Source organism: Apostichopus japonicus, chromosome 7 (genome assembly GCF_037975245.1).
Source record: "Apostichopus japonicus isolate 1M-3 chromosome 7, ASM3797524v1, whole genome shotgun sequence".
Taxonomy (NCBI): Eukaryota; Metazoa; Echinodermata; class Holothuroidea; order Aspidochirotida; family Stichopodidae; genus Apostichopus; species Apostichopus japonicus.
The window spans coordinates 24,146,032-24,173,078 of record NC_092567.1 but is presented as its reverse complement, the minus strand read 5'-3'; the positions used below and the strand labels follow the sequence as shown (position 1 = coordinate 24,173,078).

Below are 27,047 nucleotides of genomic sequence, written 5' to 3'. Positions count from 1 at the left end.
GTATTTATTACAACAAACCGAATGGGTGTGAGCTATTTGTTGCATGCAGTTTGAAGGAAACAAGTTATCTTGATGGCGACCATGCTGTTAGTCGTTGAATTTGTTTTAACAGAAAGGAAAGACTAGTGTTATTTTGAAATCAATGAAATCTCTGTAAAATCTGTAACTGTATTTCCGAGCTTTTTGTGTTGCTCGACCGTGGACGTTTGAAGTTCAGTGCGAAGAAAAATCCCCCAAACATGGAGATTTATGTGGCTGACACTTCAAGATACTAATGGATTCAAACAGGTAGGTTCCAAATCTGTTTGATTTGAAATATCATAATTTCTTTCCGGATCTTTCATGGTTTCTTATATATATATATATATATATTTATACATTTAGCATAGTGAAATTATATCGGTGAAGCCGGCATTGCAAGGACGTTAATAGCTGGTAGCAAGAGTATACAGCCAAAGTCAGCTTGAAATTAAAAATAAAATCCGATACAGTCAAACTGCAATCAACACAACAAGGAGACTCAATTTTTTGTTGAAGGATTCGTAAACTGACTGAGTAAGCCGGGGTTTTTCTGTCTCGAAATAAACACGACCCTATTGTCAAAGATGATGGTAAGAGTAAAAGAAACATAAAGGAAAATGGGCTTATTTATATAATAAAAGCAGTGACTATCAGCCAGCAATTTATCTTTCATATTTCAGCCTAGCTAAGCGTTTACCTGAAATTTCTTGTTTGGTAGAAAAGCCCTCTTACAATGCAAACTATGTCAGTTGTGTTCATGGAATTTCTAAAGTTAATGTTGTTATTCTGCATGCGATAAACTGAAATAAATTTTAAAAAACAAATCGTCAAAAATAACCGGCTTACTAAAAAGAAATAATGAAATTCGGAGACTAGCAACTGACAATACTTCATTTACTAAATAAACTCGTAGGGCTATCACTTGTAAGTTGTAATATTCTATCGGTTGTTATAGCATAAGTTATGCCAGGATTAACTGCCCGAAACACTTTCTTATAGCTGTAATTATAGCTGTAATTAAGTTAAAAGATGACATAAGTCAGAAAAGTCTTGATATATCGAAGTCTAAGAAGAAGAAAAATTCGAGTGCTAAACATATTTCTATAGCTATTCCAGTGGTGTGCATGCATATTCAACTTTAAAATATGCGTAATCTCTGGAACGCCCCTTTAAGGCTAAACTGATGACGACTTCAGCTTCTCGGTAAATATCGAAATATTTTATTATTCTATAGTTTAATATTTGCTTAACACATTCGTAATACATTTTAAAAATAAAGAACCATAAAAGAGCTAAGTTTTTCCCCCTTTTGTTTCTTTTTACAATTTAGTTTTGTTTTGCATCTGAGGAACTTACATTATCACCTGGGTGTTAGGCTAGGTAGTCCTACCTCTTTAATTGATAAGCTGGCCTTAGTTGTTTACATGGTCATTTCTAAAACTAATAATTATAATATGGTTCAGACAACCTGTAGACTGACAACAAGGCAATTAAACGGACTACAACAAATCAAAATATATCGTTACCCTTTGTTCGTAAATTTACTGGATCTAAGCTTGTCCCCAACCCACTCCCCACTGTTATGCTCATATTAAAGAGCGGATGAAATGGACAGACTTTTATAAATCATCGTTTTCTATACACTCGTAGCTTTCAAATGATACCCAATTTGTGTCAATCGAAGCTTGCACCCTCGAGGAATAAACGATCAAAAATTCGAGGATAATAAAAGCTTTCTAAAAATTGTTGTATATATGGTAATGTAGCGTGACGTCATTCGATGAGCTCAGCTCACTTCCGGGACGCTATGTTTAATGATTCTCAAACGTCTGTGACCACTCAAAACATTGCACTGTTGCAGTGCTCTGTAGTAATTGAGATTTGGGGTTTGGGGTTTTGTTTTTACGTAAATTTATCTCGTAATTGTTAAATATGCCGAGCCGATGTGTAGTTGCAGGTTACTCCATCACAAGTAAAGACGGATTTCACCTGCACGCTTTCCCAATCGATGAATTTGGACACGCCTCATTCAAAATGGCTACACATAAACAACGTTCCGAGTGCCTGTGGGCCAATACTATTGCTAAATTACTTGTAATGACCATAGCCTAGGTCTCCTTGATGCAGCAAGTGACGATGTTTTTATTTATTGGTTACCTAATATTTTGCACTAAAACCAGTTGGTTTTAGAAAAATCAATACTAGATCTGCAATTTTTCTTTTGTGGTAAAACTGGCGTTGTGTTATGATTTTACGTAACAGTTGGATACAATTACACGGGCTAGCCTGTTATACAACGTCTATTAGTTAGGTATAGGCCCCATGTTACCACTACTAATACTATAGGGTTGCACTTGCACCGTACTGAATGTCACATTTTCCTTGCCTTTAAGTAACAAAATTCTAGAAGCTTTGCTACGAAGTTAAGTAGCAGGATCATCGACATTCGAGATAATTTAAATCATATTATGGTCTTTAACAACGGTGGTTTTGTTAATGCTCAACCGATCAGTTTCGGTTCAGGATAGTCCAACCGTTCTGCTCGGGGACTTCGATCGGCAGCGACGCGTCTCGGCCATCTCGATCGTTTAAAAGTTCTTCTGCAAGGGGCTCAATTGAAAGGGAAATACCGATAACTTCATCACCCTCGAAAACTATTGCCTCATCTTCTTCCTCACGAAAATAATTTTCGTCAAAGCTTACGAATGTTCTGAGAGGTGAAGGCCCATTTCCTCATAATCGGAAGATTCGGGAGAAAACTTTCAGTTGATGAGGAGAGTGTGTTGTAGTTACCTGTACGTAGTAAACTGTATGACGCCGTAACAGTAAAAATCCCGGGAGTCGGCTTTGGCTGAAATGGTCCCTTAAAGAAAATGTCATATGAATTGCGGTTATACGCAGGTATCAACATACGTGTTTTCTTTTTACTTGGGTGGTGTGGATGGGGTCGGGTAGGGTGAGGGGAGGGGTAGATATGGCAAGGAGAGCCGGCTGCTGACGAGGGTGGTACATTGGTCTTACTTATTTTTAAAAGACGCCCACGGTTTGTTACCATGTATAAACTAGACAAGGAATTTGTATGGGTTATACTCGGAGATATGTGTTTCAGTATGCTTTTTCTTAGGTGACATGGATGGTGTCAGACATGGTGATTTTTGGGATAGGGAGGGCAAGGAGAGCCGGTTGCTGAACGGAAGTGTACATTGGTTATATTTATTTTAAATTTTCTACAATGTAAAAAAAATAGAAAGGTTTTTGCATGGGTTATACACAAATATCAAAATAAGGGGTTAATTAACGGTCTAGCGTGCGTTACTCACAGGATTAATGCACGATCGGGGGATAATGCAAGCGATGCACGAGGGCGGAGCCCGAGTGCATCCAGCGATAGCATTAACACCCGGAGTGCATTAATCATGTGAGTAACGCACGCTAGACCGTTGATTAACCCCGTTCATTCATACACTACCATTTGTGTGGGGGAAAAATCATAAAACAAAACATTTTTGGTTACATATAACCAAAGATTTATTAAAGTGATGCCCCGTAATTTTACCGTGCTTTACTCACAGGATTAACCACGGTCAGCTGACCTGAATGGACCAATAGGATTTGGGAATCTTTACTAAGTATGAATGAATATGTGTTTTAATATATGTTTTTCTTGGGTGGTATGGATGGAGATGGATAGGGTGAAGGTATTATGTGGAGCCGGTTGCTGACAGTTGAAAAATAGTTGAAAAATATGGATTTAAATTAGAACTCATGCTGTTCTTGTTAAGTTAACGTCGTTGTGAAATTCAGATAGGCCTACTAATTACAACTATTCCCTAACATAAGTCTATCTTTAAAACTCCTCAGTACTGTATCATTGAAAAGAACCTGTATAGGAATTCGCAATCACTTATCTATGTTAATTTATCCATTAAGAAATTAATTAGCATATCCGAATGCGATTTAATGATGTTATGTAATCGTTCCTGACCCCACCTAGATCTTTAGGGCATTGTCTATGAAATTGTTTAAGAAGTCAATTTGCATGGTATGATGGAATGGATAAGCTCTGGTGTAAAGGTGTGGATCCTTAGTAAGCTCAGTAACCAGTATTTTGGCAGGCGCTGTGCTTTTAATGATGTATCGCAAGTCTTGCATCGTTGGTGTGTTATTAGTGTTATTATTTATCACTTCTAAAGTACTAATGTATCCTATATTATTCTTCCTACGTTCTGCACCCCAGTGGATGGACACATACATAACGTACTTGGAACGCATCATGATTAACATGATACATATATTAATTTTTGCTTGTAACCGCCTGTTTATGAAATATAACTAAATTCTAACAAGACAGAAATATTATATGGTTTATTGTCAAAAGTGTTTCATTGATCGATACATCTTGTCATTTCGTTCAATTTTAAAGACATAAAAGATTGAATTTATCCAACTTACTCCTAAAAGCATACAACTGGTATTGCCTCGATATTTCGCAACACACATTGTACGATTTGAAAATACATTAACATTACTAATGACGACGAAAGTTTCTATAATATCTATCAATCTATACGTATTCGGAAACACATGATTCTGTTTCTAAATCGTCAAACATGAATATATACCTTCCATATGCACATCAATCGAATTGCGTACTGTTATCTTTAAATTCAAGTTTAATTAATTAACAATTATCTGAGTTATGGTACTGTAAATTAATTTCCGTGCCACATCATACACAATTTCGTTGCTTAGATTTATGTAAAAGCAGAATGTGGTAGTCTTATGCCGTTTTGATGATAACGTGAACACATGCAGTTGCAAAAAGAGTAGTTCCAGTGGCGTAATCTGTAAAGTCGGAACTCTGATTGAGCACACAGAATAAGGAAAGTAGTCTGCAACTCTTAATTTCAAGTTAGTGTATTACGTGAAATATGAAATGTCTCTGACAATACTTTATATAAGCAGTGCCGTAGGAAGGTACTTTTGAGTGAGGGGCTGAAGACTGATGGCCGGCCTGGGGGAGGGGTCTAAGGGGAGGGAGAAATTTTTTGCATTTCCAGGTGGTCTCAAATGCAATTTGGTGCATTATAGCACACTTCAACACCCACTCCATTTTGTAAATAATTTTGCATTTTCACCTGGCCTTAGATGCAATTTGGTGCTCCAAATGAGATTTTTTTCTGCCAAAATGTTCTGAGTAAAATGACGAATGTTGTTATCATTTATTGAGAAATGAAAAAGGGGTTTTCTGACCTGCGAAGCGGGGGGGGGGGAATGATACTTCCGCCCCCATATTTTTCACTGGGGGGCTGGCGCCCCCCAGCCCCCGGTTCCTACGCCCTTGTATATAAGTATCTTTCAAACGTTTTGGAAGCTTTTGCTTTTCGATAGCAAAAGTACTGTGCAAATATAGGCAATGTATAAAGAAAGTAACATCCAACCAGGTCATAGTTTAATATCCCCTTAAACGGAATTGTTCTTACGCTCACAGTCACATTCATAATACTCAACTCAACCTCGCGTGAATCCTGAAATTGAAATTAGGAAACAACTGTGCTCTTGCTCAATTGTTTCCAAGTTGAACTATATTATGCGGTTCCTTCTTTCTATTTATTTATTTCTATTTATTAGGTTTTCAGTTTATTTCTGTATTCATTCCGGTATACAATTTATGAAGAAGAGACATAAAATACGTTCACATGAAGAATAACTAAATAAAAAAGGGAAAAATATGTTAAGACGATAGGATATTATATAAAATACATCTACACATACAAAAGTCAAAACATAAAACGATATAACAAATAGAATACAACAAACAGTAAAAGAATACCTAATATAAAGGAGAATAACATGTTAAGATGATAGGATACATATAAAATCATATACACATACAAAAGTTAATACATAAAACGATATAACAAACAGACTACAACAAACAGTCTAATTGCCCGGATGGAACGTGTAAAGCAGCATGGTATATAATAGAGTTTCTGTAAACTTGTTCTGTATTTTGGCAAAATGTGGGGATTTCTTACATTTCTGTTCGATTTGTGCAGGAGACTTCTCAGTACAGTATACAAATGGTTGTTCTGATCACTCTTAATCTCATTAGCTTGTAAACTCAGTTCTTGCAGCAGCATTTACTTTTTCTAAAAGTACATTGTAATCTAAATTAAATATAGCTGATGTGTATTGAAGAAACATCATTATTTTTCTTTGTCTTGTTGCGATATAAAATGGTACCAGTCAGGCACTGCACAGATCAAATGTTGTAGAATAATAGTATTGAAACACTTTCTTTAGCATTTTAGTTAAAGAAAGACACAACGTAAGCCACACTAGATAGTATATAATATACTTAATACCTTTGATACATGGCAAGAAAATGTCAAACTGTCATCGATGTATACTCCCATGTACTCAGTTTCGGAGATTCTAGCCACCTCAGATCCCTCAATAATAACGCGTTGCTATTTTGATACAATGAGACCTTGTTTATTGTTTTCAAAACACCTTAGTTTCCTCTTATTTTTCTGGGTTGAGCAATAAATTCGTATTTACAGCATACAGATAATTTAATTGGTCAGTTTCAACAGATCTCTTAGAAATTTTGCATGATAATGTATGTATGTGACCTTTAACTCTGTAACTAGGTATTACTAAGCTAGATAAAGGATGTTATAAATTATGCTAGAGTGATGCTTGTGATAAACAACGCCGCCAACGGCTAAGAGAAACTGTATGTCTTTAGGGATATGTTACATTTTTAACGTTTCTTCATGTAAGAAACTGAAGACTGGAGGAAAGTCTAAACTGGTAATGAGCTGTTTTTTTTATGTTTTAATTTGTCATAATACTGGTATTTGTTTATTGGAATGTTTACATTCACAATTGAAAAGGTGACAGAAAACCAATAGAATTAAATCATATATGTATGTATAATGTAAGTTTGATGTCTTAGGGCAGTTTTCTGAATAAGCTTTGCGATTGTCTTCTGCAGGTGGCCTCTCAGTCCATGCGTAGTGTGATGAATCATTCCAATAAGTGGTTGGAAATAGAAGTTAGTTGAGATGACATCCACAGTAAAAGGACGTGAGTAATTTGTTTTGTCGAAGGGGTATGACAAATCTACCCCTTCTTGACTTGGAAACTTAAAATTGCACGAAACTTGAATTTATAGGATCTTGTTAAAACATTTTAGACAACAAAAGTAATTGCAACCTTGAAACATCATCAGTTCAAAGTCAACCATCTTTTTAGATGATAAAAGTTGGGAAGGAGGAGGGTTTGGTTGGCTGAAAACAGTGGAAGGGTAAGTAAAAGAGCATACTGTTATTCCTGAGAAATACACTTTCCCTGTAATATAATTTTTCAGTAAAATAGCTTGTCAAATAAACATGAACCTTTTCCCTTTGGATGAAGTAGCTGTTAGTGTGGTTGTTGCTGTTGTTAACAGATCATCACATCTGTGCGTATTGTCCTCACTGAGTAGAGAAATTTAACACCGTTCGATAGGTGGATCGTGATGCATCATTTGCAATTCATATTTTGTTCTTATTCAGCCTGTTGGCAAATTTTGGTCACGCTCTGATGGAAAGCGTGTATTGAGAATCTCCTAGAACGGGTCTACTGTTCATTACACCTATAACATAACATACTACTACGTTTGAAGCAAATGTGAAGAGTTAGGGACAAAGCAACACCATAGCGATCGAAAAGTTCACACCTCCAAACAAATATTATTGCTTTTAACATAAACGCCTAACATTTATTTCATACTGTATGCCTCACCCTAATGGATAAGCTTATGCATGGTGTGTCCTCGATTTGAATATATATCTATATGTCATATTTCAGGTGGGTTTGGTCCCACTACTCCGCCCTTACTGGAGTATTTGCAACAAATACTAAGAGGTTATTCGGATGGACAAATTTTAAAGGTACGTGTACAACACTCCTCTACCCCAGCTGAAACTTTGCTGATACATGATAATGTTATAGAGCTTGTCATCATCTTAAAATATTTAAACAGACGCATTGTATATTATAGCTAACGTTAACAAGATTATGTGTAGTACCGGTACCATTTTTATCGCGCCTGAATAACATTAAAGAAATTGTTTTTACTTTTCAGGGTTAATTGATCAATATGGAGGTATAGAATTAACCTCAGCAACGTTTGTTGTTGTTTCCATTTAATTAAACGCAACACCACGTATAATAAAAAACAAAGCATGTCCTTCTTTTGTGTAGTCTCAAATCAATCAAATTGGATATAGGAGGTGTAATGCTTTATGATTGTGTTATTTTCTGCGTTGCAATCGGAATTTGTGTGACACATTAAAACAATAAAATCTTAATTCCCAGGAACTTCTTCAAAATGCTGAAGATGCAAGAGCTTCGGAGGTCAAGTTTATCTACGACCAACGCCAGTTTGGTACGGCTACCCTTTTAAACCATGGCTTGGAGCGATTTCAGGTTAGTTTTTCATACTTTTCAAATTCAGGTGGTTATGGAAGAATCCAGAAGAAAATCGTGGCTGTTATCTCCATGATGATTTGGTGTTCGTCAGCTAAATGCCTCAACGACAGAATGCCAAAATTAGAAAGACTGAAAGACTAACCAAAGATTAATGGTTAAAGAACATGGGAACATGTGATCTTCAAAAATCAGCTTTATGCATTTCATAAAGAACTACACATAAGATTAAATTTTCGTTTTCCTTTGAATAGGGACCTGCAATTTACGCCTTCAATAATGCCAAGTTTACGGAAGAAGATTGGGAAGGTATCCAAAAACCAGCTCGCAGCGTCAAGAAAGAAGATGTTTTGAAAGTTGGTAGATTTGGAATCGGATTCAGTTCCGTGTACCATTTAACAGGTAAATTATCATCTTAAGCAGCTGTATGCCGTTTTCTGCTAATCTCTATAACCATGTAACACTTTACATCACATTCACGATGAGGATAAGCCCTTACTATATTTTATGACAATAGAGCTAGTCAGTATCCGAGACTCTTTGTAGGTGGGTCATTAATCTGAGCATGACACTGAACAGACGTGTGATTCGGTTCATCAATCTATAGCCTAATTTTAAACTTGGTTTTCGAACACGTCGAATTCTACAGAAAATCCACAGTAAGACTTCACTTTCAATTGTAATTAATCTTTCAATGATAATCAAATGCTTGAAAGCGATACAATAAATAGATATTATTGTTGATTCAGGATTCTTGAGATGTTTTCCATGAAGGTGTAAGGAAATACAAAGAAATTGAACAAAAGAAGACAATTTATCGATTTACATTCTCTATATCAAATTTATGACACATTAAGTCGTCTGTTCCTAGGCAACGTTTTGTTTACAACTACAAGTGATTACGTCAGCCCAAATAGGTTTATAAGAATTTCCAAACCGCCATGTGTAGATGCTAGAACTAAACCTTCTGCAACAAACGTGGTGTAGGTCTACATAACAGATATGTTTCGATATTTAGGAAACTTGATTCGAGGAAGGATAGGTTTCGAGTAACGTAACCTGGTATGGAATAATGTACTAGTCTGTCTGGAGGTATTTGGTTAAATAGTTTAGTTGGATCAGATCTGCAGCCATTGCTAAGAAGTCTACAGAAGAACTACAATTAACTTATGGGGACTAATATTCAACCTCGGCTTTTCACTCTCCTCACCAGACCTACCATGTATAGTCAGTGATGAAACACTTGCGATCATTGATCCATTCGAGGAATACTTCACTGATAAAAGAAACCGTCCTCTGCCTGGCTACAGTTTTAATCTGAAAGACATTGTAGATCGACATGAAGTCTCCGATCAACTTGCTCCATTTCTAGGAGTTTTTGAAGGTCAAGAAGATATAAAGTCCCGAAAATCTCTACAAGGAACTATGTTTCGCTTTCCATTGCGTGTTTCACCAAGCAAACTATGCACAAGTGTTTTCACACAGCAAGAAATTTTGAAGCTGCTTCAGGCCTTCAAAGAAGACTCTCTAATTTTATTATTGTTTCTTCGTAACGTTGAGAAAATTGATGTCTTTTTGAGGAATTCATCCACAGTGCCACGAAATCCTTATATTCAGATTTGCCTCTCAACTCCAGACATATCCAGCCTCAGGCAAAACCGAATTCTATTCAACAAACAGTTGGAAAAATATCGTTCTGGGAGTGGAACGAGTGACATAGAACTTGTGGAGCGATTTGATATAAAGTCTAGTAATGGTGATGTTCAAGGCTGGGTTACTGCTCAAGTGATATCTAATCGTGAATCAAAACAACTTCAGGAATTAGCTGATCACTTACATCATCTTCCATGGGTTGGGATAGCAGTACCCTTAAAAGATGGCAAGGAGAAAAGCATTCTTTCCCGTCGATGCAAAGGTAGAATATTTTGTTTTCTGCCCCTTCCAGAAGGCGATGCAGGCTATTCTGGTCTTCCAGTTCATGTTCACGGATACTTCGGTGTAAGTGATGACAGACGATCATTAAAATGGCCTGAAGTCGACCAAATTCAGAATCCTACAGCCACATGGAACAACCTCTTAGTTGAGGTAGTTCTACCAGATGTGTATGTTAAGGCAATACTAAAAACCATCAGTGTTTGTAAGAGTGAAGGACGTCATGTATCATGTGTGTATAATGCATTGCCTGATTTGGAAACTTCACTGGGACATTTTCAAAGAATGACTAAGCAGTTCTACAGAGCTCTGTTCCAGTACCCGGTATTCTTCACGGAGCAATCACAGACCTGGAAACGAGCAAGTGATGTGATTATCATTGATTCAGAGTTCGTCGGTGACCTCCGTTCTCTGATTATAAAATGCTTTAGAATTTCGAGTGTGGATGTTGTTGAGGAACTTCCAAAGCATGTACTTCAAGCTGTAAAAGAGTTTGCATCAGATGCGAAAATTGTCAACAAACAGAGTATTTTGGACACCATAAGGATCATGCATTTAAGCTGTTTGACTAAAGACGAACGCCTCCTCCTGCTTACTTACCTTCTGGATGAAGGATGTACTACCAGGGATCTTAATGGATTGGAACTGCTTTTAACTAGAGATGACACGTTTAAGAGGATATCAGCCAACCCTGCATCAGACCAAATAGTCTATCTGCCTACCAGTCAATGCAGTGAGGCTCTCATACCACACATGAGACATAGGCTTGTTACTGAGCAGAACAGTTGCAACGGTGGCAACTTGCAAACCTACTTTGAAAAAGGTGCTCGTTCAGGTATGGATCTTATGTCATGTTAGTGTAAGCTATCATTATCCGCACAGTAAATGTTTTAAGTGCAAGTCGTGACAAATTAGTGTGATGCCGTAACAGTAAATATATCAGAAACCCTAACGTTTTTGTAAAAGTTCAGATCTCAATAGCGTTCAAAATGTGACAATCTGCAAAAGACACATGCTGGGTAGTTGCTAGCGAAAATGTGGTACGTAATTACCAACGATCTGATAATTGTACAAACAAAATGTCTTCAACATTTGTTGAAGACGAAAATACAAACCTTCTAAAGATATACCGCAGTCTATCAATTTGATCTCACTTGGTTTTGACATAGCTACACTATCACTAGTGCTAACATTGATTGTTGATAGTGAGGGGCTCATGTGATGTAAGAGGAAGTGTTGTTTTCTCCAAAGATTCGAACGTAATTACCCATAGAAGAAAGGTGAAATATGATCACTGAGTGAGCATACCTCATAAAATGTTGTACAGACGAATGCCGTCTGAAATGTCATATAGTTCACTAGATACAATTTTAAAGGTACTAATAACTGGATAGTAGGTACATTTTGTACAAATTGTACGTAATGAGTTCTTAAGTTTTGTTGGAAAATTGGAAAACTATACTAAACATATTTTGGTCATGGAAGCATCAATTTGGGAGATATTGTGTTAACAAGGTATTAAGACGTTGTCCTCTGTTGACCTAAGATTAACTTTGACCTTTACAATGTACAGCAGGTTTCTTGTGCTAATTAGTTAGACGTGCATGTTAGGTGAGAAGTTCATCTAAGCTTTACATCACTGGGTTTACAAAGTTTTCAGACTTTGACTTCTCTTGATCTTTGACCTACTTAAAAAATACTAAAATTTCTTGTACTAATTGAGGTGGGTCTACAAACAACACATGACGAATTACAAATTTTAGTGACCTTTGATATAAATGCAAATCTCAAACGAATCTTCCACTCACTAAGCTTAATGTAAATACCAAGTATGAAATTAATCCAAGCTTTCCTTTATTAGAGTAACCATCATTTTTACATCAACATTTTGGATTACGTAAATGTCGACCTTAAATGACCTTTGACCTCCACTCATTTCGATATGCTACTTCTATACATCAAGTTAGATCTACATACCAAGTATGGAGATCAACCATGACATCCTATTTGAGCTATCGTGTTTACGAGTTCGTGTCACATGTATACATTCACGAACTTACACACGTGGTCATGACTGCAAAGATTCCTTTTGCGTTCGGTAAGGAATGTAAACATCAACGAATGGCATGTCCTCACACATTATTAAAAATAAAGGACCAGTTCTGGCTACTGAGAACTGTCAGTTACTTTGAATGGAGGTGAACATTTGAAAACCTTTTAACAACAATATTCACTATAAATTGTACTCCTTGAGAAACATTGTAGGGCCCTCTAGAAAGTGAAGCCTCTGGCCCTATAAAACAATGATTTTTTTAATTTGTTACATGGTGTGTCGGTAGAACGTAGGTGGATAAAATAATTTTTGTATTCTTTAGTAGTCGTGAAACAAGGTCAACATAACTAAAAACGTAAGAGTGGTTGAACTCCATAGATATTATGGGTTCATCTGAGTAAATATGAGACCTTATTGTTTTGGTAGTGGTCATAGTTCAAACTCATTGTATGGAAGAACAGCATTCATTTTGGTGATGGTCTAAGATATTTTAAAGTGAAATATAACATTTTCGTACATTTGATAGTCCACGTTGTGACGATCTCATGTTTATTGTTTGCCTTATAGGTAGTTGGAAACAAATCAAGATCCTCACGCCAGGTTGTGTTGTGAATCTTTTGAAGACATCGTTGACAGGGGATTGGAGTGGAACATACTGTACGAGGAAGCATCTCAGTTCATCGACGGTCCACACATGGGCTTGGTTGAAAACCTTATGGGCGTTCATAAGCAAACACGGATTAACAAGGCAACTCGGTAATCTCAATCTCTTACCCATTTCAAGAGAGGGAACGTTCCCTATCCAGCTGGAAACATTGAAGGTAAACTCTTTAATCATGAAGGTTGATTCAAACGACGAGAGGAATTTTTCGGAAGCTGTAAGTGTTCTTAAGCAAGTTGGTGTGACCGTGTCCGACATACCACAGTTTGTTACAAGTAATCATGATATTTACAACTCACGATTTGTTAATAGATTTGATACCGCTGGTATCTTGTTCTGTCTCACACAAATAGGAAAGTTGGCCATTGATGAGAAATGCCAAAACAATAGTCATTTATGCGACGCTTTCCGAGAGAAGTTGTTACCCTTCTTAAATCTCAGTTATTGTACGAATAACAATAAAACATTTCTGAAGACTTTGGCAGTGTATCCATTGTACTCCAAAAAAGCAAACATGGATCTTATGCCATTGGTCTCTAACAATTTCCGTCTTTGGAAATATGGCAGCATGAACAATCTCCCGGATGTAACTTTCCCGTTTCGTGTTCTTTATACCGATCAAAAGGCTTTTATTCAATTCCTTCTGTACCTTGATATTCCTGAGATAAGGGAGGAAGATGTAGTGAAAGAAATACTCAAAAAGGCATCTGTAGGTGACTACTCTCAAAGTGAAAAACAAACATTAGTATCTTGGATTCCGAACCACTTTACAGAAGTTTGCAGACTGCAAGGAGGCTTGGAAATTCTACGGAAAATTCCCTTCGTTCCAAATGGAAAAAACGAACAGAAGCTCGCGAATGCCCTTTTTGACCCACAAGATTCACTGTTAATGCGACTTTTCAAAGATCACCAGTATTTCCCGTCAGTTAACTTTCTTCAGAGAAATAGTTTGTGGGGAGGAATACTTCAGCGGCTTGGCTACCGTCCTAGATTGAAAGTTCCTTACGAAGAAGTACTAACAATTGCCAGACAGATTTCATCATCAAATGATGTAGATCAAGGCAAAGCCCTGTGTGAATTCCTTAGCAGTAGATCTGACTTACTCACACCGAACGCGTGTAGCGAATTAAGCCATGTTGGCTTTATGCCTTGTAAAAGTCAACGACCGCATTCCTATCCAAGAAATCTCCCCTTTCTTGGTGAACTTGGTAGCAACAATGTGTTCTGTCCAAATCAATTGCTCAAGTGTACAGAAGAAAATTGGCTATTGGCGGGATCATCTGCGTATTTAGTAAACGACCAACTATCTGGAATACAGGTTAGAAGTAAGCCAACCTTGACAGAGGTCTGTAATCACCTGAAAAATATTTCATGCAATTATGACATGCCGTCGGTAAACCTTGCATCAATGCTTCATGCGATGTATAAATTCATGAATGGTTCAAGTGATAGGAATCAACTTTCTACCTTGTTACCTACGAAGTGGATTTGGACAGGGGAATATTTTGCTAGTAGCGACGAAATATGCTGGCAAGAGACGTTGGTTGATCTGCGACCATTAATATCACCCATTCCCAAGGAATACAGAGTTTACAGAGATCTATATCAATGGGCAAATGTCCCTGGTGTAATTACAACTGATCACCTTCTGCAGTTTTTGCACCAGGCCCGGACGAAATTACAGACATCAAGTAGTTCAAAAGATGTTCATACTTTTCTAGAACTTTCAACAAGGATTCTGACTCGCCTGCTTGATACAGAGGAAGATCTGCATCTCTTCAAAGATCGGTTGTTTGTTCCTACGACAAGCAAAGAGCTCCTGCCTGTAGAAGAGGTTTCATTTTGTGACTATGACTGGCTACATTGGCATACGATGCTTCATGACGGTACCGACGATATTAAGGTTATTAGTGATAAGTTTAGTATTACTATGGCAGAACGACTTGGAGTAGCTCCCCTCAGCAGGCGACTTGCAATGGCAGATGAGATTGTCGAAGGTATCAGCCAAACTGGACAATATGAACCCATAACAACTAGAATTAGGAACATTTTGGCAGATGTAGGCTACCAGTCTTCATCAATTCCAAAGGAGATGATCCAAAATGCAGAAGATGCTGGGGCAACGGAAGTTAGATTTCTGATAGATATGCGATCAAATAATAACGCAAGAAAACAGTTATTGAGTGACGGGATGGTCAAACTGCAAGGTCCAGCCCTTTGGATCTACAACGATGCTGTATTTAGTGACATCGACCTTGAAAATATTACGAAACTTGCCGGAGGCACAAAGAGCACAGATAACACAAAAATCGGACAATTTGGTCTTGGTTTTAATGCCGTGTATCACATAACAGATGTTCCTTCATTTGTGACACGAAATTACATTAACTTCTTTGATCCTCACAAAAAATTTCTTGCAAGGCAAATTCAAACAGATGGAAGAGGGATTCGTCTTGATTTCACGAAAAATCCATCGCTACTTAAAACTTTTCGAGACCAGTTTGTGCCGTTTGAGGGTATTTTTGGTTGTCACTTGTCAGGCGATTCTTTGAAAGAGTTCAATGGTACTCTCTTTCGACTGCCTCTGAGATCACCAGAGGATGCTCGATGCAGTGAGATTTGCAACGAAAGTTGGAATGAGAGTGACTTGAAACAATTACTTAAAAGTCTTTCCGATAGTGCTGGGCTAATGCTTCTTTTCACAGAACAGGTTAAAGTCATTGAAGCGCACATCTTACGGAGAGAAAGCGACCAGGTGGAAAAGCTGTTCAGTGTCAAGAGGACAGTAATGAACCAGTCCCCGAACAGCACCTACAATTCATTTGGCCAAGAAGTGGTAAAGGCTATAAGAGGTCCAAGACAATCTCCACCAATGAACTGTACGAAGACCATACAGCTAAAACACAATTTGACAGAGAAAGGAAACAGTTATTTCAATGAGCATAATTTTCCATTTGAGAAGGATGAAGAATGGATGACAGTGCTGAGCACCGGCAAGGGACCATTAATTTCTTTTTGGAATGATAATACTGATCTTGCATCTGGTTTGTTGCCATGTGGGGGGGTAGCCTGGAGGAAGTATCCAAAAGACAAAATAGACGGTGAAGGCTTCTGTTTTCTACCTCTCTCCATCCCTAAAAGTCATCTGCCTGTTCATGTTAATGGTAGTTTTGCTCTTTCTGATGATCGTGCAAGTATATGGAAATACATGGGTGATCACACAGATCGTTCTGCTACCTTTAAAACTAGGTGGAATGAATTGATCCTTAGTGACGTCGTTTTATCAGCGTATTTGACGTTTCTGAAGCAAGCATTTGCGGATATCGATCCAAGAGAATCTTATTCCCTGTGGCCTGATCAAAGAGTAACTGCCTTTGACAGTGACTATGGGGAGCTGGTGAATTCATTTTACATGTCCGTTGCCAGAGGCGCTCCAGATGTATTTTGGTGTTCTGAAGAAAGAGTTCCATGTTCAATTTTAGAGGTTGTTTTCGTCGACAACGACATTGCAAATAACGAATTTATCCTTAACTTGGTGTCAACGAGTCTTAAAAAGTTTGGAAATGCAAAATTGGTTACAAAATTACCGAACCATGTATTCGATGCATTCATGAAAGTCGGTTGTCAGTCTGATGTCACAGATAGGACATATTCACTAAGTAGATTCTTTGCTGAATTATTTTTACCTCGATTAGATTTTTTCACCGAGAAGGAGGTACACATGACTTTGCAGTTTGCATTGGACAGATGCGACGGAGCTGTACTTCAGTTGATGAAATCGAGCAAATGCATTCCATCAAGTTCAAACGGGTCAAATTTCAAGCTACCCTCAGAACTGTATGATCAAGATGTGATAGGAAATTTGTTTTCTAGTGAGGAAGGTTATTTTCCTTCTGACAGATTTCTCAAGCTGTTGAGTGATCGTCAGAAAGGAACATTAAGAGACATTGGGTGTATGAAGACTGGCTTAGAATGGGATGAACTGATCGACAGAGCAAGTACTGTACAACATGTGTGGAGGCAGAACAGAACATTGGCTAAGCAGAGATCCAATGCAATTGTTGTTTACTTGAGAACAAAATTAGAAGCATCTAATAAGATCCCGACCTGCCAACCGCATTTTACGAAAATTCGTTTTTTGATTGGACAAGACCACAATGGGGATAGCCATCTGAAGTCACCTGTGGAGCTGTATCCAAATACTTTTAAATATATTGTGGGCTGGGTTGCTTGCATCATAGAGGCAGTACCAGCGTCCGTGATGACGTTTCTTGACCTTAATAACAAACACCCGGACCCATCTTTGGTATTTGAAAATCTTTCATCTTTAAGGCGTATGTGTGAGGAAAGAAGTGGCAACCATCCTAACCGAGAGATTACAAGGCGTGCTTGCAGGGAGATGTACGGGTTCCTAGAGAGAGAATTCCTTACAAGAGAAGATGTGTTGCATGTTTTAAGAAACGATCGTTGTTTTTATGTGAACTCGACATTTGTTGATGCTAGCAAGCTTTCATTTCATAGCAAGCCTGTTCCACCTTATATATACAGCGTAACAGGAGATCTAGCAGAGTTTGAAGTTCTCTTAAACAGTGTTGGTGTCAAGCAACATTGTTCGGCAGATGATTTTGCGAAAGCACTAAGGGCGATCAATGGAGACTATTATGAACTGCCCTTGCCAAAAGAGCTACTCCATGACGTAATTACAAGTATCTTAAAGCCGTTAACTGAAACGATTGGCGAGTTTTCATCAGAAAGTCGGTCTAAATTTATTGAATGCCTCTTCTTACCTGATGTGAAAGGTATCATGCAAGTTAGTTCTCGTCTATCATTTTGTGATGTAGATTGGGTGGGCACTGATGAAGCTGTCCTCTGCCATCCTGATATAACTTCTCATCAGGCAATACTGCTGGGTGTTAAAGACATAAGACAACAACTACTCGAAAAATATTCCGAGGATGTACATCCTGGGGAAGAGTTCGGACAGAGAGAGGAACTCACAAGTAGGCTCAAGCGAATTTTAACGGGATACCCATGTGACGCTTCTATTTTGAAGGAAATAGTACAAAATGCTGATGATGCAGGTGCAACAGAAGTTCACTTCGTACTTGATTTTAAGTCCTATCCAAAGACTCGACTGTTGAGTGACGCCATGGAATGTCTCCAAGGGCCAGCACTTTTGGCCTACAACAATAAACCTTTTAGTGAGAATGACATCAAAGGAATCCAGAGACTTGGCCAAGGAAGCAAACGTGATGAGAGCGGACAGACGGGACGATACGGAGTTGGATTTAACGTCGTTTATCATTTGACAGACTGTCCAATGTTTATGACATGCGGTAGTACTCTTTGCATTATGGATCCTACTCTAAGATATGTTCCAGGGGCAAATGTAAAAAGTCCTGGGAGAAGATACAACAGCATTTCAGAAAGCATTCAAAGGCCATACCCCGATTTCTTTGAATGTTTCAATTCATATGGAAAGGTTTTCAACCTTGCCGAGGGTACATTATTCAGGTTCCCCTTGCGAAGAGGAGAATCGGATATAAGTGAGGAAACTTGGCGACCCTCTAAAGTATGGGAACTTCTTGATGAATTAAAAGAAGAATTATTCGATATTCTTTTATTTGTAAGAAATGTTCAGAAAATCAGTGTTTCCAATAGAGACGTCGATCATACAAACCTATCGAATGTTTATACTGTATCCGCTCATATCTCGCACGAAGAGAAGTTAAGACGTGATGAATTTTTTAAAGTTCTTTTGCATCATGCGGACACACCTCTTTCGACCATTCCCGTAACAGACGTAACAAGTGAACTTACTCTCAAAGACAGTGAAGGATACGAAGAGAGATGGCTCGTTCAACAGCGTATTGGTCTTGAAAATAAAGAAATTCCTACTTCTATTGTACATGCATTGAAGAAGAATACAACAGAACTTAAGCTTCTTCCAAAGGGTGGCGTTGCAGCTCGTATTTGGCAGCCACAGTCCAGTCAGAGCATTGAATTACGAAACGTACAATACAAAGCATTTTGTTTCTTACCCTTGCCTCTGTTAACAGGCTTCCCTGTGCACATAGATGGCTACTTTGCTCTAGATCACGAATCGCGAAGAAATCTTTGGTATGGGCCTCTTGGAGATGCCAAGAACGATTGGAACGAATTGATTAAAAAGGAAGTACTGGGCCCAGCTTATCTCCATCTGCTTTTGGAAATAAAAATACGGCTGAGTGAAACTGTGGTTCAAAATAAACGTCGTCAATTTGCTTACGAGCTATTGAATCTATTTCACAACTGTTTTCCAACATGCAAACCTAAAGAAAAAAGAACTGGAGTGAATCCCTGGAATATAGTATCTGAGTCACTTTACATTTTGATCAGTGTAAACAAATGTAAAATATTCCCAGTTTTGCGATCTTTGAAAGATGAAAGTAATGATGCAAATATCACAAAAATAAGTTGGCATAGCTGTCATGAGGGTAACGATGCAGCGGGCTACTTTGATGATCTCCGACTACAAATACCTAACACAAAATTTGGTCATCCTGAACTCGCTATGAAAGCGACTAAAGAGCCGGACGATTGGAAGTCATTACAACAGACGTTGCTTGATCTTGATTTTCATCTTTTAGCAGCACCAATTAAAATTTATAACTCATTTGTTAGCGCTGTCAATAACACTTTGAATGACAACGGGACCAGAACCGTGGACAATCATGTGCTGAAAGTTACTCCAGAGGTCGTACTTTCTTTCCTTAAAATTTGTGCACATTCTGGAAAGTTAAACCACTTGCCAACAGCTATAGGCAAGACTCCTTTTAAAACTAATTTACAGTTAATGATCCTCATCGACTATGTGAAGAAAACAGACAATTTCACCCAGATAATGGACGGGCTACCCCTTCTCCTCACTTGTGATGGAGTGCTTCGAACCTTTAGCAAATCTTCTAAAGTCTTTCACTCTCAATTCTATAAATTGCTTCCAAATTGTAAAGATCAGTTTCTTAACCCAATGCTTTTGCACCACTATGAAGCAACGGATGTTTTTGAGACGCTCAAGATATCGGATCTCAGCAAGAGATTAAGATTTCATCCGGATGCTTTGATGTTTTGCTCTGATGACTTAATCATGTGGCCAAATGGTCCGATAACAAGTAGAAAAGGTCCTACACTAAAAGCAGAGTGGCTTAACCATGTGTGGAAGTATATACAATCTCGGTGGCGTAATTACAATCAGGCACATAATTCGTTCGTAGGTTATTGCCATCAGCATTTGCAAGGGATATCTTTGCTGCCGGTTTCGATCGATCATGGACAGAGATTTCTCTGTCCCATGAACATGAGCAAAAAGGCAATCAACTCGTGTAGTGGTCATGAGAAAACCTTACATGAAATACTTGTCTCTCTTGGATGTCCTGTGTTGGACGTGTCATCACTGAAAGAAATGAACTACAATGCGTTTGTTCCTTCGCCCACTGATCTAGATCAAGTTCTTCAACTTTTTCCAAGTAGCATTGGAGTGTGGGAAGAGGTTATGCACGTTTTTGCTAATCTTTTGAATAGAAACTGCGAACGCTTCGAGACACTCAAGCCAAAACAGCGAAACGAAATTTTGGAATACTTTAGCCGGTGTATCCACGATCCAAAATGCAACGTGTTATTACTGAAGAAACTCCCGTGCTATGAAACGATTCACGGAGCATTTGTAGCCTTGGATAAATATGCAGTAGCCATCGACACCTATGGCATTCCCTCTGACGACAAGGAGACGTGGATGGGAAAACATGACTGTGTTTTTCTCAAGAAGAAACCGAACCTACTGAAGTTATATGTCATTTTGGAAATAAAGGATATTAATGAAGAAACGTTGTACACAAGCTATATTTTACCATATATGGCAAGCTTTTCGCAGAAAGGACTATGGAGACATATGTACAAAATATATACTTTAATTTTGAATGTTCAACACGAAGAACGGAAGGAACTCGTTTATCGACTCAATCTCCCAACTACGCCAGTAATCTTAACTAACACAAATGAACGTAAATGTGCAGGAGATTTGTTTGACTCCCGTATCTATCTTTTTAAAGTGATGCTACCTGCAGAAATGTTTCCTCAGACGTTTCCAAAAGACATGGGAAGTTTGGTATATGATTTTATGTGGGAAGACTTTCTTGTGCTTATAGGATTACAAAATCGTGTAACTCCTTCGCAAATTCTTACGTTTGCTACTGACCTGGCAAGTGGTTTACGGGACATCGGAGGTAACCATGGAAAAACCAAGAAACCTGAAAGAGATAAAATTCTTTTCGAACATTTGCTGGACTCCCACGAATTGCATTCCGATTATAATCTTTTGCAGAACCTTTCAAAAGTTGCATTCATCTCAGCAGCAAAGGTTTCGAAAAAGTACACAAGTCTTATGAAACCAATAACAGTAACTAAAGTTTGTCTAAATGCAAGTCCTGCATCCAAAGAATCCTTGGTGTGGTCAACAGAAGCTTTGTGTCCGAGTTGGGTGACTAGTTATCGTCAAACCATATGCTCACGAAAGAAATGCATTACTCCTTGTATGAAAAAGTTAGGAGTTCGGAATGAACCAACTTTGCAACAAGTTCTCCAACACACTCAAACACTTTGTAATTGTCTGGGCTTTCAGCAAAATACTGACGATAAGGGGGTTACTGTAGACATGCATACGCTATTACAAGTCATGTGTGACATTGTAAGATTCTTGTCTTCTGAATGTGAAACTAAAAGAGATTCCAATGCTAAAAGTTCGTGCTTTACCCCAAATAAATGTTGCAACAGCTGCAAACTTGTGGTAGAGAAACTAGAAAGTGTTCCCATCGTACCCATTATCGAGAGCAAGAATTTAATTCGAGCTGAAATGGTGGTTAAAACCTGGAATGATGAGGAAAACGATAAGTTGTCACCTCATCTTCATAAACTACCCGATGATTTAATTTCGTACTTTGCTCTGCTACATTGCCTTGGAGCTACAGAAACCCCAACCTTAGCACAGTATGCTAGAGTATTAGAATCACTAAATAACTCCAGATCTGACGTTTTAGTGTACAACCCAAACATGGCTGCAGCTGCAAAGCAAGCTATGTCTGGCTTTTTGAGGTGTCTACTTCGCCATCAGTATGACGGAAAGCCGTCGGAAGTTTTAAATAACATGCAAAATTTATACCTGATGTCCAACAACAAAACTCAACCTTTGGTTCAAAGCCGGGAACTGTTCTATAACGATAGACCCCAATTTGCGAAACGGTTGACTGGTTTTCCTGGCGCTCAGTTGATAGCAATTAGTCAAGACGATATTGGAAAACCTGCGAACGTAGATGAGCTTCTCAGGACGCTTCCACCACACATACGACCGGCTTACATAAGTGACCATGTTCAGGAGGTAATTGTAACAGCTCTTGACGAAGACGGAAACACAGAATGTAGATGCAGCACGTCGCGAAGGCTGAAAAAGATCTTCGAATGGGAACAATTTCCTAAGGCTATTCAGTGCATCGTCGCTCATGAAATAAAGGATGGTAACCAAAGTAATACAGAAGAACGATTGAACTTGCTCCTACAGTCCACATTCACAGTTAAATGCATTGAAAAGCTGGAAACGTCACTTTACTTCGAGGGTGTAGAACTTCCTGGCAGCACTAGCAATACATCATGTTTGCTTAAGAAGCAGGAGGTTGAAAATATAAATGGTAGACAAAACATAACCGTCTGCATATCGCACAGTGAGACAGCGGATTCCATGATGAACCATCAACTAGCAACTAAGTTCAATGAAATTTTCAGATTAATAAATAATATCAGTCACTTGGTATTAATTCTCAGTGCGCAGAGCGAAGAGGAACTGTCTAATATTCTGAATGATGTGGGAATTGGTACAGCAACGTTGGAAGAAGAACGCTTTTGGGACCAGCCGGAGCTCGGAACCAATCTCCCACCAGATGCTATCGCACTCTTAAACCAAGACCCAATGTACATATTCAAAGATAAGGAATGCATAGGTGTTGATTGTGGCGAAGGTGAAGAGGAATTAATCATTTATGGTAGGATCATGCGAAGAGTTGACATGAACTCTTCAGACCAAGAACCATGGAAAGCGGTGTACGAGATAGACATCGGTCAGCCAGAAACTCAGCGGGTTGTGGCACATAAGTTGTTTAAGTTTCTGTCACTACACATGGACCATCATTTGGCTGTTCAGTTATACGAAGGAACAGTAGATGATTCTGCCAGTGGAGAAGACCCAGGAGAGGGACTTGAAAACTTTACGGACTTGGCTGCTGTAAAGCGAGAGATCACTAAAACTGTGAGAGAGGTTATGCAGTTACCGGAAGCTGATAAAAAGAAGATGTTAAGGAGGTTAATGTTGAAATGGCATCCTGACAAGAACATTGAACACAGAGAATTTGCGCAAGAAGTATTCAAGCACTTACAGAGAGAGATCGAGCGCTTTGAAAAGGGAGGGAACTTTTCTACAGAAGACTTTTACGACGATGTCAATCGTAGGGCAAGATATTACGAAGGCGAACGAAGACGATGGGAGCAGCAGTTTAGAGAGAGCACACATAGGCAGGCTCACAATAGGCGCAGAAACAGCACGGCACCACCTCCGTCGTTTTATCCAAGGAAAAATATCCTGGGAGCCAGACGTTTCCTCAAACAGGCCCGTGTTGATCAGTTTGTTGCAGACAGTAAGGAAGCCTCTGATATGACTTGGCAATGGCAATGTCAACTTTACTATTTCGCTGCTGAAAAAGCAATGAGCGCGGCACTATTAGCCTGTGGCAAAGGCACCATGAGGATCAACGATATAATGAGAGCTGCTGACAATTTGAGATCATACCACTTAAATGTAACGAAGCATGTTGAAAAGCTCATAAAAATTGTAAAAAATGATTCGCATTACCCAAGGTCTGAAGCATCTGCGAGTATTCCGCAAGAAAACTTTACTCGGGGTGATTTTGAAAAAGCGAAAAAGCTCTGCCAAAGTATTCTACAGGAGGTGGAATGCTTTGTTAGAAAACAGGAGAGCGAAATGTAACGTGTATAACTGTATAATTGTATATACGGCGATTTGGTGAGAATTGCTTTGGATGTTATGTACCAAGATGTAATGTGTTTTCTAAACCTCGACAGGATCGGGGTCAGGTTTTGTTTTTGAATTAAACAATTGTTTTCATTTTACTGTTTGATTCGTTTATTCAGTTTACTTTTATTGTGGGTTATACCTGGAATTCAAAAAATTACATTTTAACAACTTTCAGTTGAGACATTACCTCTCACGAAAGCACATTCATGAACTGAAATGGTTCATGCTGTATTTTGAAGTTTAAGATCTTTTATCGTGTTATTAGTAGAGAACTATTTCATTCAGCATGTATGTTTGGTTGCTTATAACATTTTAAAATTGTATTAATTATTAGGTTCACGCATTACAATGTATTAACATGTAACTATGGTTTGTAAATTTCATACATTTCGATCCTGTCTTCAGAGAGTAAACTTTTTGGATATAGCTATATCTTTTCACTCTCACCATTGTAGATTTCCGTTATAAACGTAAATTTTGTGTTAAACTGCTCTGTTTTCTTTCTTCTTTTTTTTTCTTCTTTTTTTAAACTTGAAAGCCTACAGAAAGGTTTGCTAATGTTCACGCTTTATATTTCATGTTTTATGTTGATATATTGTATTTTATTTGTATTTTATATTGATAATCATTAATTATTGACTGATCACATTTCATGAAATGAGTCCCGCTATTAAATCCTGCGATATTACTTTTGAGATCAAATGTCTACTTTCAAGACACCACTCTTTCGGTTCATTTCACTCTTATGTAATACGTCTATATCTTATCGTTCATTTTTCGACGATAGGCCTCTACGGTTGATTTAAATATTGAATTTAGTATGTCTTACCATATCGCAAACTGATTAATGTTAGGTATTTACTTATTGTCAACTTGCTACCTTTGAACGCTTTAATAGGTCTTTTTTATTGTTTATAGTTTAAGAAAACTATCATTTCATTTTAAGTATAAGCTTAAGCTATGATGGTTGTAAATGAGGGATTCGTTTAACAAATACACGAGCGTAAGTACATGTAATTTTATTCTACTAGATAAACCATCTTGGCCTATGTTAGCTTATCAATTAGTATCCTCGTGGTTTCGTTGTGTCCTCTTACAGTTGCAACATGCAGATAGCATCAGCCTGACTGATTTTCTTTTTCAAACTTCAACAATACAGGTTGATGCTTTTTTATATTTGTGGTGTCTCAGTTTATCAACCTTATGATCATTTTTGCTTTAAACAATGCATAAATGTAACAAATCTGTATGTGTTTTATGTCGTTCAGTCCTTCTTTTCTTTTTCAACAATTTTAACTTCTTTGAGAATGAAATAAATCTGCAGAAACAAGTTTTCGCAAGCTTAGCTGTAGAGTAAAACATTAGAACATATATTGTCTAGAAAACAAAAGAAGATAAAAAATAAAAATGGATTCTTCTCGATTTAGATATCCGTTGTAACTTGTGAAAGTGGCTATAGTATTAATATTGTATATCCAACATCAAAATGTAATATGTACCGGTTTGTTTGCGTGTTTCGAGTTAGTTTAGTTCGTATAATTCAACGATTTGGTGTCTCCTTGTTAACCAGCTATATGAGACTTGGAAAATGTTTGTATTCTGGAATACGGTTATTTTCGTTGATGTCGAAAACAAAACAAAATCAGGGCTCTGTATATATTATGAAACGTTAACAGTCGATAAACCTTATGATAACAGTTTTTTTTTGAATTCCTTGTAATGCATCTAAGATATTTGCTTATGATATCAATCATTTATTAATCGATTCGTTCTTTCTTTTCTACAAAGTTTGTTCAAAGTGGCTACCAACGTGTGTAGAAAGCAAATTTCATATGTAAAAACTTACGGGGCGTGAAGATTGGTTTATATTATCTTGTTCGCTAGACATGAATATTGAAGTTCAGAAGTTGTTTAATTTTTGTAAACCAAAATGTGTTTATATGAACAAGTTATTCCATAGATACATTTGTAACATTGTGATGAAATATAAATAATGTTATAGTTTCTTTTTCCGGGAGTACAGCGTCAAATTACATTTATTTGAATTGGATTATGATGTGAATACCAAATACCATTGTACTAATGTAATGTGTTCTACATTCTGGCAAGTTTGTGTATATAACTTTTGAACAAATGATGTGCATGTTTACTTCTTTTCATAATCGGTCTGCTACTATCAGTTAATGTCACCAAAGCTGATGAGAAAAAAAATAAAAGGTTGCATTTTCTTTGGAAGTGCCACTGTACAAATGTGTGACTTTCAGCTCATACGTGTTTATTTTTTTACTTTTAGTTGTAGGCCTATACATCTTCTTTTGTGGCAATCGGTGTAAATGCGGGTCGACGAAGTATGCACATGAAGAAACAATTCAAACTAGGACTGCATTCCATACTTCTATACTAAAAAAAAATGACAGTTGTAATATCTCAATCATTTTCCAAGAAATTTCTTTCAAACCATCAATTTCACCATTTTAAAAGCATAATTGTTTGAGCTAATAATCATATTGATTAACTAATTAAGTGTATTTGAGCTTAATATGAAAATAGCTTAACATGTCTTATTTCTGTATTCGGATTGTGGTAATAAAATTACCGTTAACCTTTCACAAAATTTCGTTTTGTCTGCATCTTTACTGTCCGTTTTTGGTATATATATTGACTTTCTGTTGTTTTGAACCTATTAACTAATTAAGTGTATTTGAGCTGAATATGAAAATAGCTTAACATGTCTTATTTCTGTATTCGGATTGTGGTAATAAAATTACCGTTAACCTTTCACAAGA

The 27,047-nt window shown here is 37.6% G+C and overlaps 1 protein-coding gene and 1 long non-coding RNA gene across 2 annotated transcripts in view; one reads left to right on the top strand and one right to left on the bottom strand.

Moving 5' to 3' along the window:
- LOC139969814 (sacsin-like) lies at nt 1–27,047 on the top strand. The gene is made up of 7 exons (XM_071975100.1): nt 1–288; nt 7,025–7,116; nt 7,882–7,964; nt 8,392–8,502; nt 8,757–8,904; nt 9,716–11,269; nt 13,055–27,047. Exons 2-7 carry the CDS (start codon nt 7,095–7,097, stop codon nt 24,211–24,213), a joined length of 13,077 nt encoding a protein of 4,358 aa, XP_071831201.1. The 5' UTR covers nt 1–288; nt 7,025–7,094; the 3' UTR covers nt 24,214–27,047.
- LOC139969828 (uncharacterized) overlaps nt 24,793–27,047 on the bottom strand; it is a 31,709-nt gene continuing 29,454 nt past the window's right edge. The window contains exon 2 of the long non-coding RNA XR_011793810.1: nt 24,793–25,602. This is a non-coding gene — a long non-coding RNA (uncharacterized lncRNA). The remainder of the gene's footprint in view (nt 25,603–27,047) is intronic.